The sequence below is a fragment of the Glandiceps talaboti genome, chromosome 16, assembly GCF_964340395.1.
Source record: "Glandiceps talaboti chromosome 16, keGlaTala1.1, whole genome shotgun sequence".
Lineage (NCBI taxonomy): Eukaryota > Metazoa > Hemichordata > Enteropneusta > Spengelidae > Glandiceps > Glandiceps talaboti.
Window position 1 is genome coordinate 2,313,916 of NC_135564.1, and position 21,312 is coordinate 2,335,227.

At 33.7% G+C, this 21,312-nt stretch overlaps 1 protein-coding gene across 1 annotated transcript in view; it reads right to left on the reverse strand.

Annotated features, from left to right (window-relative positions):
* LOC144447382 (tropomodulin-2-like) overlaps positions 1 to 17,345 on the reverse strand; it is a 33,836-nt gene extending 16,491 nt beyond the window's left edge. The window contains exons 1-3 of the mRNA XM_078137382.1: positions 17,217 to 17,345; positions 1,249 to 1,430; positions 508 to 667 (exon numbers count right to left, since the gene is read on the reverse strand). Of these exons, the coding sequence (XP_077993508.1) occupies positions 508 to 667; positions 1,249 to 1,371 (283 nt within the window). The 5' untranslated portion in view covers positions 1,372 to 1,430; positions 17,217 to 17,345. The remainder of the gene's footprint in view (positions 1 to 507; positions 668 to 1,248; positions 1,431 to 17,216) is intronic.
* Positions 17,346 to 21,312: the final 3,967 nt, after the last annotated feature.

Genomic DNA, 21,312 nt, shown 5'->3' on the forward strand with positions numbered 1-21,312 from the left:
GTTGTTGTTGTTGTTATGCTAAGTCTGTTCGTACCTGTGCAATTATTTTGATAGCATTGAAATAATCTGAAGACTATGAAACAACAACTAAAATTACTTACCTATGACAGAAAAATAGACATTTTTGAACCATGGTGAGAAAATAATAAACAAGTAAACAACGTGCAATTTCAATACAGAAACAATCAACCTAATGATCCTAGATAGTTTCAAATGAAAATGTATAAATAATGAATTTCTGACTAATTTACTGATGGTCTAGTCTAGTTCATAGCAAGGTTAGATTTGTTGGGACATTCAACAACAGTCAAAAAGTGATGACTTCTCAACTTCAAAATCGTTTCTGCAAGAACTATCCAACAGCTTCAAAAAATTCACAATTTCCAACTTTAGGTAAAATGATCTATCACCGTGGCCTATCCTGAAAGAGCTGTCATTGTGTACACACTTGTAACTACTTGGGACAGGCAGGCAAACAACATCTGTAAGGTCAAAGGTTAAACTCACCTCTCTTCTTGCCTGCTTCATAAGGTACTCTATCATCTACATCACTTTCTGATTTGGCCTTGGTTTCCAAAAATTGCAACAAATGTTGTCGATCATAAGGACCAGTTGGATCTTTACTTGTCTGGTTTTTCTGTCGGTCACGTGCTGGCAGCAGGATATTCTGAAGGGTTCATGATGGAAAAATGCATTGTTGAAAAACTTACTGTTATATTTCCAGAGTAAACTGCCACAGTAGCCCCATCTAGACGGCACTAAAAATCCTACCTGAGGTAGGATTCAGGATAGTTTGAAGCCTGTGTAGACGCAAACGCGTCCTGAAACCGTCCTGACTTAGGACACCTTTGAGAGGTTTCCTGAAACCTTCCTGACTTCGTCCTATGTACTGTCAGGATGGGGAGTCAGGAGGAACGCTCAACATCTACTCCGCAACATTCCTAAGTGTAGACACAAATCTATCCTACCTCAGGTAAGACTTAGGACTGCCTCAGGTAGGACGACCTACGTGTAGATGGGGCTACTGACAAGCATTGTCCCATTAGGTCCTGTTTACATGTGATTATTTTGTTGTGTTTACACCTACCGTCTTCACACAGATGCCAAAGATACACATGAAAATGCAACAATTTGAAATATTGCTGACAGTGGTATCAGACATAATCTGTTTTCTACAACATGACCCAAAAATAAAACAACAAGAAAGAATGAAAATTAAAAAATTCAAATTTTCGAATTCAATCTTACATCTGGATCCAATTCTGATTCCAATTCTTCCAATTCTTCAGCAGTTAATTTTGCCAATATTTCTTCTTCATCAATATCTCTGTATTTACTAAGATCTTGCCAAACACCAATTCTCTGAGCCATCTTGTTGTTTTTTTACCAAATTACAAACAGTTATTGATCAAAAAGTTGTATACACCAACCTATAAGAAAGAACAAAAATTTAGACTGTCAAATATTTCATTTCAAGTCTTGCTTTTCGTCTTGTATTTGTATAACTATAGTATGTACCCTATTCACATGTGATGTAGGAACAGTGTGCCCTCTAAAGATAGCCAAATTTTGTTGTTGTGAGTCAAAATTATGAACATTGGCATCTCTTGTCAGGCATCACATAGTAGCAGATAGGGGAACACCAAATTTTGGTGTGTCACTAACAACTGTATACGTCAGTGGTGTGTCAAATTGGCTAGAGGGAACACTATATAGGAATACGGCTCAGTCATTTTGTTTACCTCTGTTTTCTTTCTATATTGTTGTTTTTCATTTTGGTATTCCAGATATGAGTGTCCTGTTATCACAGTGGGAAGAAAGCGTTCACCTCTTGGAACAACATCATCAAAAACAAACAACTATATACTATGTTGTAGAGAATAGTCGTTAGCTGGGCAAAATGCCCCTTTGAACCTTGCTATAAAAATTGAAAATGGTGAAAAATGAAAACAAATGGTTTCGCTGATATCCATTCACCCATTTACTACTTTTACATACCAACCTATTTTAAAAGTTAGAAGAAATGCATATGGAACTTATAAATCAGTCCGTATAAATAGATGTAAAATCTGATGTTTCGAATAAATGTTCTTTTTCAAAGGAAAAAAAGTTATCTCCATCACTGAATATACCAAGGAAATGAGGTATATAAAGCAATGGAGCCGTAGCCTTACATCAGATTTTAATCAGATTGGGTATCTTATACTTGGGTCCTAAACACTGATGTACCAGTTGGATTCTCTATTATACGGTAATACCTTAACCATTTCTAGAAGATCCTAATATTTTTGGTTCTTTAATAGAATATTCTGCTTAGAAATTACATTTGATGACTGCCTTGGAAATATAATTCAGATGTTTTTACTATTTTAAAGCTTTTGGCCATTTTTCACCTTTCAAATGTTTCTGAGTATTATTTCACATCAGTGGCATTATGTTGATGTATAAATACATACAGACTGTTACTCTAAAGTAAGGAATTAACTTGTTGTTGAGAAAAAATAGTTCTTGGCACAACATTGTGAAAGTCAGTGATGATTTGGTGAATTAATGATATGTAAATGACATGTACATACTTAATGAGTCAATCAACTACAATTATATTAAATGTTATTTGAGAGAAGTCATTTTTTACAACCTATGTCCTCCGACACAATTCACTCTTTTTCAAAACTGACTGAGCAACAATAAGAAAGAACAGTCTAGGAGTCTTGTCACAAAAATTCATTCATACTAGTGTGAATAATGAGCTACAAGTAGTCAGCACAAACAGTCATTTTTTTTCAACACCTTATGTCCCAATTCTAGTTCTCTTTCTGTTCATCATGTTTTGGTAATCATGGTAGTTTTATCTGGGTGATAGATTCCGTCATGACTAGCTACTTTACATCTCGTTAACAAAGCCTTGTTTGCTGGATTACTCACTTGCTGGTGACAGCTGGTCTCTAAGTATGTTGCGTGTTATACATATTCATCAACTTGTTGCTGCTCTAACAGTCCAGTTTATTTTACAGTTAAAAGAACGAATATCCCAGAATTTTCATAACACTGCCTGCCATCGTGGCAATAAATCAATAACTACCGAATTGAAAATTTTGCAAAGTGAAAAATATGAAGCTACATTTTTTCACAAAGCTATAAAATGAAAAATTTATATCATGACGTGAAAATATAGATAATCTATTGTTATTTTAAAAATTATTAACATCTGTGATATATATTTTCTTCAGGCAATGTAATTTCATCTACCCATATACGATAACACACTATCACATTTCCACAAAAAGAACAATTTTAATGATTTCCAACTTCAAACACTAGAGGGCGACATTGTATCAATGGTCCTCTCGTTGAAGTGCTTGTGTTGTAACAATTGGGTTTTTTAATACTAGGCACAAAAAGATCAGTCAACACCCCAAAAAAATTTGGGGTGGGTTTATTCAACTACTACAATTCTCCTACAATGTCATGAATACAAGTTGTATAATATGTTGTTAGTGCCACCATCAGGAAATGATTTGTTACCATGGCAATGACTGTCTCCTCCCATTATACCGGCAACAGCTGTTCTCCATGTAAATTAAACTAAATGGCACCCAAGCAATGGAGATGAAAGGTTATCTGTAGAAGTCTTGACAAAGGATTTGTACACCCTATGCTCACTTTATGACCATTCAAATAATTCATAGTTTTAGTATGCAAATATTACAGTAACCAGTAACAGAAATATTGCAGTCGTAAAGTATACAAAAATTTCATTTTTAAATACCAACATTTTTATTATGTTTTCTGTGAAACATTTTTAAAGTTGAAAACCCTAACAGCAATATGGTTAGGATTGGTATTATTTTTTCAAATTAGTTTTTTTAATTGAAATATACGATTATTATTTTTTATGTCATATGTTAAATTTGTAGTCTAAATTTGAAGTGATATGCTGAAAAATTGTCAATCCTCATATAAAATTTACTATATTTTGTTTTACAACAAATACATCCTCATACGCAAAATATTTTTTATTTCAAAGAATGAAAAAAATAGAAATTTATTGGTATATTCAAAACTCTATTTCAAATAATGAATTTTTTTTTAGAAATTTGTTGGTATATTCAAAACTCATAATGTAGCTACAGTCAACTACAAGGTTATACAAGTTATAACACAAACTCACTAAAAATCTGAATTTTTCAAAAATGATTTCAAATTTTTGTGCTTTATATTGTAGCACTTATTGAAATATGATAACAAAATACTAAATATTGCACAACACATCCAAGACTATAAATAACAAAAAACTTTCATTTCTTCTTCTTCTTCAATATTTCTCTGAATTGACCATTTATATGTACGTTCTATGGTCTGAACAACGCCAATTTTTTTTTATCTACAAACTGTGACAAATAACGACACTCTTTCTTTTTCAGTCATAGCATACAAGCGTTTCTTCTGTCCCGCAGGCACGATTTTATAATTCACATAGAAGACGAGAGAGAGCAGACAGGGGTCAAAACAAACATTACACACTATTTAACTAAACTTTACAACATAAGAGTTATTGTTCACATTTCTGTTGACCATTTCCTGACCTTGCACAATCACAAGTCTCTATGACTGTGTGAGTGTCTGATGCTATTGATTACATCAGTTTTATATGTTATACTTGTTAAAATAAAGCAGGGAACAGGTGTTCATTGGCTTCATTGCAAGCAGCTGATAGACACATGGCTGCAGTATTTAACATGGAAATGAGCAGGTTTCATTCACATTTTGTTAGCCTACAATCAACTCTAGAGGGCACCCTTGGTCTGCTACAAACACAAGGCTCTCCCTGTCATCATCTAGTAACATATTTTGTATAAAACTACATGCCCATAATTTCAATAATTCTAATAAACTGTCCTCAATAGATCTAATATTTTATCCATTTATCTATAAATTTTTTGATAAAGTGAACTTAATTAATTCAGTATTGATCACTCACTGGGTTGTAAACCTTTTTTGTTTGTATATACAATGAAAATGTGAACAATAGCCATGCCACGCAGACTAAAAAGAAAGCTTGGCTGGCCAATCAAGTGGTTCATTGTTGCTCAGAAAGCTTGGTAATTTAGGAGTAAATCTGGTAAAACTTTCATACATGTCAATACCTTGTTTTCTTCACTTGTAATTATATTTTCAAACTAATAACATAAATTTGTAATACATATCTTTCTGACTATAGCTGGTAAAATTTAACAAAAAGACATTTTAAAGAGGGAGATATTGTACACTTGACTGTTTACTGTCTGTATAAGATGATGTTTTCATACAAAAATGGTAAAAATCATTGCCATTTTTCATTTCAATGTGATTCATGTGTTTATACAAGACTGACAGTTTTTGGTCATTTCCATGGAAACACTAAAGACAGAACAAATCAAACGATGATGTTACACATGCACAAACATAACACAGCTGTTTGGGAGCATGTGTAAATATGCTATTGATAAGGGGTCATCTGAGGTCAAATATGTACATTTTCAAATTATTCCATTTTTGATTGATTATTCAAAGCCATTTTTTTAATCTTTCCATTTTTGTTTTCGAATGAAAACAGACTGTTTTGAAAATGATCTATTTTCAGCAATATTTTTTAAATTGTTATATTTCATGTATTTTTGTTGGCCTCTCCATGTAAAATGTACGTGTAAATGCAACAAAAAGGTGTGGCATCATGTACGTGGGGCTTAGTTTATTTACATGTCTCACTACAACTGATTCTTAGAACTAAAATACATGCTTCCAGCCTTTTCATTTTGTATACATGTTTGTACAAAATAAATACATGCATGTTATTTACAATTAGTGATCTTAACAAGAACTGCTGGGTAATTCTGTAAGCTGCATGTCATAATTATCATATCTTGTTTAAAGTATCATACTACATTGTATAAAAACAACAAAAATACAAAATTTCTACAAAATGAATTACTGTAGTTAAATAATATTAATAATAATGTTGATTTTTATATAGTGCTTTCCCACTCTGTGCACTAAGCACTTTACAATTACTACCCCTGGCATGGATCAATAGTGCCACAATGGCCCTTTATACTTCCTCAACTCCCTGGGGAGCATACAATCCACTAGCTTACTAATGTATTTGTTTTAATGAACATTTCAAAGAATGGTATGATGACCTGTATTAATCTTATTTCAAATCCATCTATTTGTGTCCACTTCATTACAATGAGATTAGATGTGTTAGGACTTGGCCATTTAATCCGGGACCTTACTACATGTACAAAATGTATACACTGCAGTTCTTGCTCACACTGGTTTTTGAGGCGAGTCACTGGACAGGGAATTTTCTTCAAAGATATCTCTTGAAATTGTTTATCCTCTGAATAACAGAAATTACTTCCTACTTTACTGATTTCACAACATGATACTACATTGTACATCCATTGCTCTGGCTCACACTGGATTTTTGAATGAAGTGAGCCCTCTAGTGGTCATAATGAAAAATAATCCAGTTGTGTTGTTAATGAATAAGATTACCTAGTGATTGACTCACCCTTCAATAACACAGCTTAGTCACATCAACATTTGTCAAATATTAAAGTATATTTTATAATTACATAACAATAACTATGATTATAACCATACATTTATATTATGATTATTAATGTTACAGAAAACATGATGGTAATTTTTCAAACCACAAACTTGAATACCTATCAGCAGTAATTAGCTGAATATTAGAAATAACCCTATATTTTCTTCACAACTAATTTTGGCATGCAACAGATTCGGGTAGACTGTATCAGCTGAAACTGTTGCCAAGACAAGATAATACCATATTCATTACTTTTTGAAAAGAGTGCAAGTTACTCCCCACTTCCACCTGATTTCATTCACAGCTGACCACTAAAACAACCATTTTTCATTTTCTTTTCTGTATTACAGAAAATTCTCACACACACATAATAATGTGTTGATAGTTTAGTTTTGCATGCAATGTGACCATATTATACACTTCTCCATTCCTTGTTCAGATTATAATCAACTTCCAAATCACCTAAATATGAAGAGATTTTATCTTAAAATGTATATCTGTATATGTATAATACTTGTCATTACGCCTGACAAGGAATGTACTGAGAGTGGAGTATCAACAGCCATTATAAATTGGTAGGTCAAAGGTTAAATCGTGATATCAACTGTTCTATTTCAGTCTAGTCACGGTCTGACATTTCATATACATATAACACACTCAGTATGGATCAGATGAACTATTTCTATTGAAATCAAATACACGATGACTCAAGAAAATATTTCAGAAAAAAAAGACAACAGTATGTACAAGTTGGGCCCCTCTTATCACCTTAAATATGTTGTCGTTTTTTATCATGTAAGGTGTAAATATCATTAAAAGCAATTTCTTGCTATTTCTTTGACATGCAGACAACTTAAAACATTGAGATATATGAATCTATAGACTGAGATAAGGGTGTAAATCTATGTATTATGCCTACAATAAAGACTGCATCATTTCAGGTGCAGTAACGGTTTTCAACTTGCCCTTATCTTTTACAGGCTGTAACCCTTGTGACCTTGTTAGACAACACACAATGTCAAAAAGTAATTAATCACCGTGGTAACCAATATATATAGCCAGAAAACATTAAACATACATACACAGATCAATTCAATTTTTTTAAGTATGAGCTATATATCAAATTTCATTACATCATTCACAGTTAACAACATTTAAAATGAAAATCTCTGACATCTAAAAATTGATCTACGGGTATGGTCTTAACACAAGAATTACAATCAATTCATTCAATTTACACAATCACTTTGTCTATTCCAGGGTTTATACATTTTTGCTGGTTGCTAACAAATGTTTTGATTAATTATGCAGTCAAAATTCATAAAATATTCCATTCCATGCACAACGGAAATATGACATTTCTCGGAATTGTTGGCTATCCTTATTGAAAAGCATACTACTACTACATGTAGTGACTTCCGTCATAAATGTGTATTTCCTGAAGTACATGAAACGAGATTTGACTGTTTCAATTCATAACATCCTTCCTAGCTGAATTAGTCCAAGACAGCTTCAGTATCATGTCTGCCTTGATGTATTGGTATTTTGTGGTATGGAACTACTTGAAAACATTGACCACAAAACGGTTAACCACTGTACAATTGTGTACTGAATACATACAAACTACATGGACTCCCTAATACTAGTATTACTACCAACCACTGCTATGCATGTCACAAAGATTTCTTACCCCTAGGATATCTTACTTGTGAGTGATAACTTTTATTTCTTTAAACAAACTACAAAATTCAAATTTGTTGAACTGCAACACTATTCAACTTCATATTAATATTATCATCCATTTTCTTGAAAATTTTCCACTGTGACTCACACCACAGTGGCAACACAACGAGAGCTGTAACCATGAAATACAGTACACTACAGTTATGAATCAAGGAAGTAATTTTTAATCAAGTCATTTCTGCTTTGAGAGCTAAGTACAATGACACAGCAATCATATGATGGACACTCAGCCTGCCATTTCATTCTAATTACTTACTCCCCTGGGGATGACAAGTGATCAATTACACAGCCATTTCAAAGTTATGTTATCTGTGAATTGACCAGATATTTCAACTGTGTAGTACTACCTGGATATATCAGATACTGTGTAGTACTACCTGGATATATCAGATACTGTGTAGTAATGCCTGGATATATCAGGTACTGTGTAGTACTACCTGGATATATCAGATACTGTGTAGTACTACCTGGATATATCAGATACTGTGTAGTAATACCTGGATCTATCAGATACTGTGTAGTACTACCTGGATATATCAGATACTGTGTAGTACTACCTGGATATATCAGATACTGTGTAGTAGTAATGCCTGGATATATCAGGTACTGTGTAGTACTACCTGGATATATCAGATACTGTGTAGTAATGCCTGGATATATCAGGTACTGTGTAGTACTACCTGGATATATCAGATACTGTGTAGTACTACCTGGATATATCAGATACTGTGTAGTAGTAATGCCTGGATATATCAGGTACTGTGTAGTAATACCTGGATCTATCAGGTACTGTGTAGTAATACCTGGATACATCAGATACTGTGTAGTAATACCTGGATATATCAGATACTGTGTAGTAATGCCTGGATATATCAGATACTGTGTAGTAATGCCTGGATATATCAGATACTGTGTAGTACAACCTGGATATATCAGATACTGTGTAGTAATGCCTGGATCTACATGTACATTGCATCTCATACTTGAAGGAAGTATTTAAATTACTTGTTATTTAGGTATGATAACATGAAATCTCACATACATATACATTGCAGTTGTAGCACCCTGCCAACTATATATAATTGTTTTTTATAATAACAGACCAAGTTAGGATGATAAGGTGTTTACTAAATCTTCCAAGCCATATAATACTAGTATTAAATATTTGCAATTCATTTTTTAAGAAATTTACCACAAGGTGGAATCTACACTTGTTCAAGTCTCTGGGTTTCTTGTCATGCTTTATTAGAATAAAATGACTTTGTTTAAAAATTCCGATCTTTTATGTGAAATCAAGTGAAGATGTGAGGCAAGATAATTAGTAACTATGAAAAATTAAAAAAAAGTTCAGGACAACATTTCCCTTACTTTTATGAGCCAAATAAAATCAGCCAGGTGCCAGTCTAGTGTCTAGGAAGCCAAAACAAAATCTCCACATGATTGATCATACCACTTCATACAGTACAACTAAAGATCAAATACAACTGTTCCATTCATTTGCATATGATATTGGCTGTCTACTTGCATGGATCGGTTTTACCATGGTTTTACCCTTTGTCAAATCACTGTACCATGACAGTGAATGTCAAATCCAAGACAATGCCTAGGACATCATGACCCTTATATTATCCCAGCCACACACACAATAAACTATTCCATAATTGTTCACTTCAGACATGACAGAATAAAAGAAACCATTATGAAACATTCACTTTACCCAGTGTCCATCAACAAAGCAATGTCTGGTGGTAGAGGACACAGCATAACAATAGTAGGCATTGTTTATACAACTAGACAATGAACAATGAGACTAGCTGTAAGGCATGTGTTTTCCCTCATTGACCACACCACAACTCTTACTAGGGGTCTTCATATATTCATTCAAATTATTCATTGACAACAATACAATCATCATTTTCTTATACACTTACATCCAACATAATTATATTTTTTTAGTCACTTGAGAGATATTTTTTGATTTTTTTTATCACAACTTTTTTCCATGACATGAAAGATAAGTTGACTAGAGCTTTGACTATCCGTCATACAAGTACGTCAAGTTAGATACTGTTTGATAAAATGCCAACAAGCCCCTTAGTCTATCTATGTTATCCAACGTTCGACCTCACATAGGAGGTCTCCTTCAGGGTAAAAAGGGACATCTGAGTTTTGAAAGCAAATACCAGATTTAGTCTGTTAGATACATCCCCTGCTGTTCAAATCCAAGCTAACAACTTTGTTGAGTAAAATTATTGTGTAGTGATGTTTACACTAGCCTGTACTCATATGTTGTGTAGTTCAGCCCTATCAGGCTTCTAAAATGGTAAAATGTATTACATGTAAGTGACAGTTGATAACATGGCACAATTGTCTATCTTACACTGTTACAGACTAGTAGTACAGATGTGAGTGGTAGCAGCCAGCATGTTACAAATATCTGTCTTACCAACTAATAGTACAGATGTGATAGTTGATAACATGGCACACATGTCTATCTTACAGACTATGTTTACACCTGTTATGAGTAACCGTAGAAGCATTATATGCATAACCACCCCCTTGGCCATCCTCCCCAGGCATAAACCATACCCCATTCTTCATTCCAGACTCAGTTAAAACAGACCATGTATTCAAGGATATCCTTATTACAACACCGCAATAGCCATCTCCTAATTGTCGTCATTGACAAGTATTTTGTTATTGGCCTGATGGAGTACGAGACCTCAGTAAAGACAATATACTAATTGTACAATAACAAAGACAAAGACATGTCTGTCATATCTGGTAATAACTATAAATCAAGTGTTTATGCTCTGCAAGTTTTCTCATTATTTGGTCAATTTAACATAGGGGGTACATTCAATAACTGAATGTCCACTGTTTCTGTTCAGGGTAGCATAAAGCTGAACTGCTCTACTAAAACTATTGTCTAAAAATAAAGACTAGTGTAGCCTATAATGTACCTGTACAGTAGTGTTGAAGGACGGAAGACACTAGTAGAAGGCATAAAATTATTATCACACCATACACATTATTGAAAGTCATAGAATACTTGAATAGTGTCTTCAATACCCCTCAAAAGATTGAGGCTTACACTACAAACACATTCTCTGCAAGTCACCTACCTCATAATAATTCAACATATGTGTAGGAACTTATTTCAGTGAAGCTGCAAGAAAATTTCAAATGTACTTGGTAAACGACTGCTCCTGGGGTTAAATTTGGTTCAAATCATGAGCAAAATACTTTCTAACCCCCCAACCCTCCCTTCAGACCTCCCTACCTTTCCAATCTTCTTACCAAAAGAAATTCGGCCTTTCAAATTCACACTCGTTCATGTTCGAATGAGCTTTTCATTCTACCTACTCCCAACTGTCAACGCTTCACTCACTCTTTTTCTTATGAGGCAACCAAATTATGGAATGAACGTCCGACTTTAATAAGACAGAAAATATCAATGTTTTTAAAAAACTTTTAAAGTGTCACATTTCACAACGTTTATAATGTTTTTGTGTCAAGTTGTTTCTATTTAGTCGTTGTAGATGTATTTGTATATTTTGTTCTGTTTTTTGTTGTACTTTTTGTTCTTTTCCAAATGTGACCTGTTTTTCCTTTAGATTGTGTGCTTTACTCTTTTTTTTTGGGGGGGGGGGGGGAGGAGGGAGATACCCCTGGGTAGATTAAGTTGGTCCTTACAGGTCTACCCTTTTATCGATGTGTATTTTAAAGTCATTAAAATATTATTATTATTATATTATTATTATTATTATTACTATAGGCTAAAGGTGAACATAGCCTTGAAGTGAACATACACTAACACAATTTATACAGGGCATATAATTATTAACAGTAGTCCAGGGCATATAGACTACCAAACATTGTACCTTGACTACCAAACTTATAAAGTGGTAGTCTGTTAGACCAAGCAATGGAAATCAATAGAAAAATATACCTGAGACAGTTCATTTAGATAAATTTGACTACCAAACCCACAATTTAAATTTTAGTCCTGAATTACTATTTCTTTCAGAGACTGCACAATGTCTAACTTTTTGTTGTTCTAACCTAACTTTTTGTAGCAGATATTGTTTATAGCAACTGCTGCACTGTATACACCTGTTTGTACAAAGTAATTCTATCATACTTACACAGTGACTTGAAATACCTTTTTACATACATGTACATCCATGAATAGCAAGTATTGTGGAAGATTTCCTTTGACTAAGAAACGTTAAGATTTTGTTCTTATTGAGCCTTTGAAAACCTTTTCTATCGGAACCTGGCGTAATTCTAAAGCAGAAGGTTGGTGACATGTCTACAAACCTATCTGACGATTGTTGTTAAATCTGTTTACTTCTAAGTTCAACAAACTCACAACCATTAACAGCTTACAGACTTAATCAAGTCAAAAGATTCTGTATGTACTGTATTAGTGATGGACTATTGATAAACAATAAAATGTGTTTGGGATTATGGCCAAGTGGTTACATCATTATTTCTAAACAACTTAGGTATTGATGACTATTTTGAGTCAGTGTAAATGTTACAATGCATATTTGTGAAACACCATTTACTTTACTTTCTCACGGTCACAGCACCCCCCCCCCCCTCCCCTCCCATTAACTTGCTGATATGCATATAGCACGCTACACCCATAACGGTACAAACAAACCACTCAACAATCTGAAAATGAAACCTAACCTTCCAATTCATGTCATTGTTTATATGAATTATAGACTTTTGATTGTTACCTGAAATTGTTTGAAATTTATTCGCCTGATGAATATCACATCACTGTCCTACCAGTACTCCTTTGTAGCTGGGGAGAACCTTGCACCATAGATTGTGACAAAGACAATTTAATTCGATGGCCCATAAACTTGAATTTTGACATGGAAACCAAATAATATAGACTACCATCCTTCAAAACCCTATTTTTTACTCGATATCTAACTCTATATATATTTATCTGTCAATGTTTACCTTAAATATTCCAAAGACTGAAACAAACCTGACATTTTTAAATTTCCCTATACTCGGTCTAGGGAAATGGACTGTATATGGTACACATGAGCCATAAGATATTCTCATTGCTTGTTTTCAATACTATCTGTATATTTGAAGTACAAATGCATGTGATTTATAACATTATGGCCAATTTCTGTTGTAAAAATCACACAACCTCTTAAACATCAAAACCTTAGCCTGTCTACTGGTATTACAGAACTCTCATGAAGGGTAGAAATGAAGTAAAATCTACCCCAGTTCAAAAATATTTTACTTGTACTTTCCATGGTATAAAATTTTGAGGGGGCTGTAGGTGAAATGAAAATGTGCTAAATTTTAACATGCTTTGTCACTTGGCTTCTAAAATAGAACAAGCGCTACCATATGGTGGGTCTATATAAAAAACTGGTAAAGTCCTTTACTACTATAAGGAATGTCATTGACATGGCAGCAGATATACCAAGTATAGAACAAAACCTGCCTATATGTACACTGTTTGTATGACATCACAAACCTTTCAACATATTCAAGCATCCATCTAACTACATTACATGGGACTGAATGAGAAATACTTGAAATCCATGGCAGTGAAAGAATTCAATACAAAAGGGACAGATCTAGCGTAACAGTTGGTTGAAGTGCTTCATAGTTCAGCAGACAACATATCTCTCGGCCTAATATGATATTCTTTCAAAAATAAAATTGGAAAGTATTAGATTGTATATTAATATGGTTAAAATGATGACATAAAAGTTTGTTATCAATTTGATCATTTAGAAATACTCATGAAATATCAGTTACATGTAATATCTATCAAAAGGACATGGTTGATGACCACTGTTGACCTCTGAACCCAAAACATATCATTGCTATAATAAAGTTCAGAAGATACAATGCTAAAAAGTGCAGTATCTTCCTATATTGTACTTAGCCTAGTTTTGAAAGGTCTAAGTGTAGTATGTACTGGGTTTTATCCTGTGACCCCCCCCCCCCCCCCCCTCCAACATTCCCGACAGCCAGTGCAAATTTCCCAGGGTGTCTGTTAAGTGCTGCCATAAAGAGGCTGGTGGTTTATGATGATGCCAATGTGTCCACCACCTTACACACATTCTTATTATACTCTAGCAGTCTGATGCAGAAAACAGTTTCTAGCAAAGAAGTTTGATGAGAAAAAAACATTCTATGAGAGTAGAATTCCATGTTATATTTTCTTCGTTGCAATGATTAATGTTGGCTATAGTTGAAATGAACTATCGTTGTATCTATTAGATAGTACAAAATAACATGTATTGCAGATCATCAATGGACTCAAAATAGCACACCAGTTGACCTCTGACCTGATTAGACTGCCAAACACTCTTTGGTTACTGTATTTATTCCAACACACATAAAGTTGGACATTTGAAAAGTATGATACAAGGATGTAGATGAGGACTGGTACCTACAAAAATAACTGACCACTTCACAATGTTTTGCCGGCTATTTTTTCAGGAATTTGTTTAAAAGTCTGTTTCAATCAGGATATTTCCATTGGTGGATAGATTCACAGTCTCATCCAAAGATATTAACATCTAATTTTCACTTTTGATTGGCTACTTAATTAGCTACATCCCTGGGTGAATGTTTTCAAATAATTTCATTTTGTGTTGAAAAATAATAATGGAATTATCCAGTCTGAGGGACAGTGAAGGTGTCAAAATATTTGTACATGTATACAATACACCATTACATCATGATCACATTGAGAGAGTAAAGTTGGATAAATAATATTGTGAAATGCTTTCAAGGGACTACCTTGTACTTGACCTTATTCGGTGAAAATCAATGAAGTAAATTGTACTTGAACCTGTGAAAAATTTCAAATAAAATATCACCACTGACTATATGAATGTAGTACTGATTAATACCTCGGTAAACATCATTAAATATTGAATGATCAAAATACTATGGCTTCCCGGCAACTCAGTATTTTAATTAAACATTGTATATACACTTTACAGTTCAACATTGGAGGTATACGGTTTAAGTATACATGTAACTCAAGAACAGCATCTATCTGAACATTTCATAGATCCATTAAAATAAATCATTGCATGGGATAAGTTTCTGAACTGGCATGAATTATGGCAAATGACTGTAAAATATATCGACTGTTTGTTGTAATCAGGTGTTACTGTTCTCATGGTTATGAAGAATTGAACGGATGAATATAGAATTTGTAGCGTGCTCATCAGAATATAACACAGTAACTGCAGCTATACCTTTTGTATACATCACATAATTCAAGTTATAAACTGAAAGATTTCTTCTCTGGTTATTCTATATCGTAACAATTTTACATATCTTTGTAATGATGATTGAATTATGAATCAAAACTTTCCAAGTCACTTTTACCTTCTTTGATTTTTCTAGATTGTAAGATAAGTTGTGTTCTTCAGTCCTATCAGACTTCTTAACCATGAGTGGTGGCTGATAGTGTGGCATGTCCATATCTCACAGACTTTGATTTTTCATAAATCAAAAATTCAAGCAGACGCAAATTACACATACACATTCCCTTTTTTTCATTCAATCAGTAAATACTTGTATAATAAGGGGTTTGTCAGTGTTTTTTGGATTAAAAGATTTCTATTTGGGAAATAATAAAATGTATTCATGTACAGTCTGTCATGTAAATATAACCACAACAAACCATATAAACCCTACATGAAATGTACAAACATACTTCAAGTTTGTAATTGCTGTATGTAACAAGTTGCCGTTGGCAACAAAATGCAAAACGATGACTTTCAGTTTGTTAAATGACAAAACCACTACTTACATGTAAAACATCACATTCTTGAAATTTAATGGTTTGCTAAATAACTTCTTCGACACTAATTTACTAGTCTATTTATGAAATGAATAGACTGCTGTGCAAAGAACAATAACAAACATTCACTTATTTATGATATTGCATTATGCTAATTTATGAATATATAATTATTTGACACAATGTGTCTTTGTCACTTTCTATCAAACCACTGTCATAAATTAACAGCTGCATAAAGCATTGTTTTATCACTTTGATTTACATTTGAAGTTTGACATGACCCTCAGTAAACATAAGTTACATCTTACAATTATAGAAGACATTCATGATTGTCTTAGCTCTGGATGTTTATAACATAAACAATTATATTCCCCAAATTTCAATTTTTTTGAGAGATTGCGACTGCATCCCAAGTACAGCTGTGGCCCAATTAATACTATGTAACCAGACATGTTTTTATTTACACATGTATGAACACTGTGGCTGTGTCAAGAGCTGCTCTATTTTTCCAGCACTTCATAGCAAATAAAAACACGGTTTCTAAATATTGAATGTAGCCTACGCATTTCTCACCCCACTGGGCGGTTGCTAATATTAGGATTGGATGTGCTGTGGTGCAACATAACGCCAGGAAATATGAACGAGACATCGTCTCTGTCGGTCCGGTGTCACCACTGGACATGACAATTGACATGGTGGGGCTGAAGAATTCGATTCGTACACAGCTCAGTGTGGAAACACGTTTGGAATGCAAATTTCATACAGACAGAGGGGCCCACATAAGTAACAATAGCACCGTCTGATTTCAAAACCATCTGTAAATGTTGTTTATGTACGACTAGAAGTGTCAATATGATGCACAATAATTGTACACGGCGCTGATATCCTGGTCCTTATTATTTCTACAATCTACGAAGCTCTGCAAAAATACGAGCCCATCCCACTGATCATCAGGAAAGAGACAGCGGATGTAAAATGTACAGACGCTGTGACATGATTCACGGACGAGTCCGCCCAACACGGATAAATTTTATAATTTCTAGGTTCGACACTCACCAAACGCTATCTCCACTGTCTCTGTCCTCAATGCGGACTGTCTGATCTCTTCTCAGGATGCAATTTTGGTAGATTATTGGCCAGGAAGACAGTTGGTGCATAAAAATACAGTTGACCTTAGTCTCAGGGGCCAAGCTTATTATCGCTATTTATCGCGAGAGCTTCGACAGAATATGTTGCAAGAGGGCGCCCTTTAATCAGCTCCACCCAAATATACTAGTATTTGGATACACTGATCACAAAACCTCAATTTTATATTGTTCTACAAGTACTTTTCAAATCTTTAAATCAATAAAGGCAATTTTTACACATATCAATTCTTGAGCATTTTATGTTAGAACTAATTATAACTTTTGTGAAATTCCTTGAGGCTTTGTATTGTTATTTCTCATTCATTAATTCAAAAACACAAGCTACACTTCACCCTCTTGTACACACAGGTGTCTTGTTTCTGAAATGTTTGATTTTTTTCAAGTTGTATGCATCCTTTGTTTTGTATATACCAGTATATACAATACTGCAGAACACTTTTGATTGAAACAACCTGAGAAATGAGTACACAGGACAATAATGTTCCTCAAGTAAACATTTATTCACAATGACAAATGAAAGTTTATTTGTTTTTACTTCTCAAAATGAACATGAAAGGGGAATCTTAAAGAACTGTATCATATCAGGCTAAACCAGAACTTTATAATGCAATGTGCAAGTAGAAAGTTAAGGTAGATTCCAGGGTTGACTGCAAGCATTACTTGACACTATTGACTTGGACAAGCAGTCTGAGAACAATGACCAACACACAATTGAATGGCCAACAGCCACAACCTGACACTTCAATACTATAATCCTAGATCATTTAATAAAACTAGCTAAACCTATCAATCCACATCACATGGGCCAGACATTTGTTTAGTTTTCATAGATCTTTCCAAAGAGGTTGAAGCCCGGGGATGGGTACCACTGAACAGATCTGGTAGGGGTGTGTGATGATGTGATTACCCTATAGTGTGATTAAATTGTCGTAAACGCATTATCAATTTAAAGTTTATAAGTTATAGTTTCTTCTAATTATAGAAACAACAGATGCCCTTCACAAGAAAATTACCTTGCTATGGTTGCATGTAATAATGTCTTCTTGAGATGTGAATTGCCATTCCTATCAGCACACATGTGGATTCCAACAGAATAATGGTTTGTTTACTTTGATTGTAAACATTTAATAAATCAAATGTAACTAGGTCTAGGTTTCATCAACTCGGCATATTTTATTTTACTATGAACTGTACCGCCAATTTAAGTGTGTACTCTACATATACACATTCTCCAGATGATTTAAGAGTAGTAACGAGTCTGAGCATCAAGCTTGGGGGGGGGGGGGGGGGGGGCTATTCAGTATATTTTGCAAAAAAAAAATTATATATGTAACTTTCTGATAAGGCAAAAGTGGCCACCATTGAAGGTAGTAATATATATCATCAGTGAGTAGGCACTTAATATAAACTCACGATGTCAATATTGTATATTTGTGAAAAAAAGTTTAATGTCTAAATTTTTGTAAAGATCTAAAGAAGGGTAAAGTTTGGTTTACAGTACTTCAATAATCTACTGTTCAAAATATAGACACACCTCATACATTTCCAGTGTTGTGATTTGTCAATACATGGTCATGTGATATTGATTGGTTTTTTTGGGGAGAAAAAATGGAAAAATCACATAACGGTACAATACATCTAGCTTCATACAAACTTCCTGTGACTCTTCCAATTTTTTTCAAAGAATATTTTACCTTCACTTTCATATCTTGATAATCATGGCAGTGAAAAGGAAAAAGGCAGCATATTGTAGAATATGCAGGACTTTGTCTTAAAGAGAAAGGATTGGATGTTAAATGAGAACATGTGTTGATTTCATTCATTTTCACTTATCATTAAACAGCTGAACTTTGACAAAAGTGATGTGTAGGTCTTGCAACTGAACTTCTGGTAAACATATTGTCAATTGTTTATATTGATATAGAATTACAATACCAATAGAAATGGCTACTAATATGTTGCTAGTTGCCTGACAATGACCTACATCACTTCCAACTAAGTTTGGATTGATGCCAGCTGTGAATTCACAAGGTATACTTTCCCTTTTAGTAGAATGTACATAAATACACTAAAGACAACAGAATTCATAAATATAACATCATCTTTTGCAATGATTACCATCTATAAATGAATACAAACGAAAACACTACAATCTTGAAACTGTCTGGAAAACATTGTACTCACTTCAACATAATGTACCTCACTCACAGGGGACCCAGGAACCATGTGACAAACAAAACAAAACAAACAAATAAATAAACTATCAAATAAATGACAAATGAGCAAGCAAACGAACGACAAGTATAGGGACAAATAAAATAATTAAATAAACCAGCAAATAAACAGATACCCGTGGGGGTATACTAGATACGTTTTTTGTACCCATCACTATAAAAAAACACAGTGATGGGCACAAAAAACATATCTAGTATACCTCCATGAGTATCTGTTTATTTGCTGGTTTATTTAATTATTTTATTTGTCCCTATACTTGTCGTTCGTTTGCTTGTTCATTTGTCATTATTTGATAGTTTATTTATTTGTTTGTTTTGTTTTGTTTTGTTTGTCACATGGTTCCTGGGTCCTGTGCCTCACTGTCCAACACAATAACCAGTCTCACAAGCCTTATAGCATTAATACATTAATACAGGGCAATGACAGATCAACATGTCTATTTTACTGATGCTGCAATGTGGCCTACAAGTTAATGATGCTAAACATACATTAATCACCACAACTTTTACTTCATACAGAAGACAAATACTAAACCAATATAACGATTTCATCTAATTTAATTTTTTTTCTTTTTGAAAAACAAGTTTACAATTTCTCTGAAAAATATAATTTGATAACTTCTCAAAGCTTTAGAAATTACATCTATGCTACAAATAATGTAAAAACGGCTAAATTCTCTAGTAACATATCGTTGTGATTCTTAGAGGGTTCGACACTAGAAGGTGATGTGGGGTCACCATTAAAACTGATATCAAGTAGGAATTTCCAAACATTGAACGAACATTGAATGAAAGAATTTAACTTTGATTAGAATACAATTAATTTTTATTTTTAGCCAGACTTTTTTTTAAACTTTGGAAATTTTCAAAGCCAGATCAGTATACCTAAGTAACTTTATGTGCATAGCGTCCTCAATGGACAGAATCAAAAAATAACAAATCAGTAAAGGCAATTTGAAAGAATAACTACAAGTAATAACACCACTAGCTAGTTAATTTCTGTTGAAATTGATATATAACATGATATATAGACAACTCCAAACATAGACAGTTGACAGAAAAACCGCAAATTCCCAACTTCTGCAGTTGAGAGAAAAACCGCAAATTCCCAACTTCTGCAGTTGAGAAACACAAATTATTTGTCAAATACAAGAAAACTGAAAGACAACAAGAAAATACAAAATCAATTTCTGTAGATTACAAACGTTATTTTCTGAAAAAAATCAAATCTGACAGATAACATGGTAGAAAATCTTCAACTTGAAGTCTTCTCACAGTTTACATATCATTTCTTGTCAAAATACTGCTTATTATACAGAAAAATAAGTTCATCATGGTTCATAGCAACCTCACAGCTTACGTCATCTACATCACTATCTCCTAGTAATATCTGGACAGCATTGTTTTTATATGGTAGTAGATCACTAATGTCAAAATCTTCAGCTCTCCAATCATTATAAGTCTTTGTGACAGTTTGTTTCACTTTCTGTTTTCCATATGACTTGATTACATTCATATTATCATCAGGTGGTTGATTTAATGTCAACTGAGGGGTACAAGACACCCTAGTTTTGCAGTGATCTTCTGTATGGCCACTCTCAGTATATCCGAAATGAGAACCCCTGTGATGTTGGTAGTGATCTTTCTTTACTGTACAATTTACCTGGTCATTAGATTTATCTGCATATCCGCAATTTTTCTTGCATTGTTGGTAATTTTCCACATCCTTCTTTGTGGACAGATTTGATTGTCTGCCAAAACTCTTTGTTT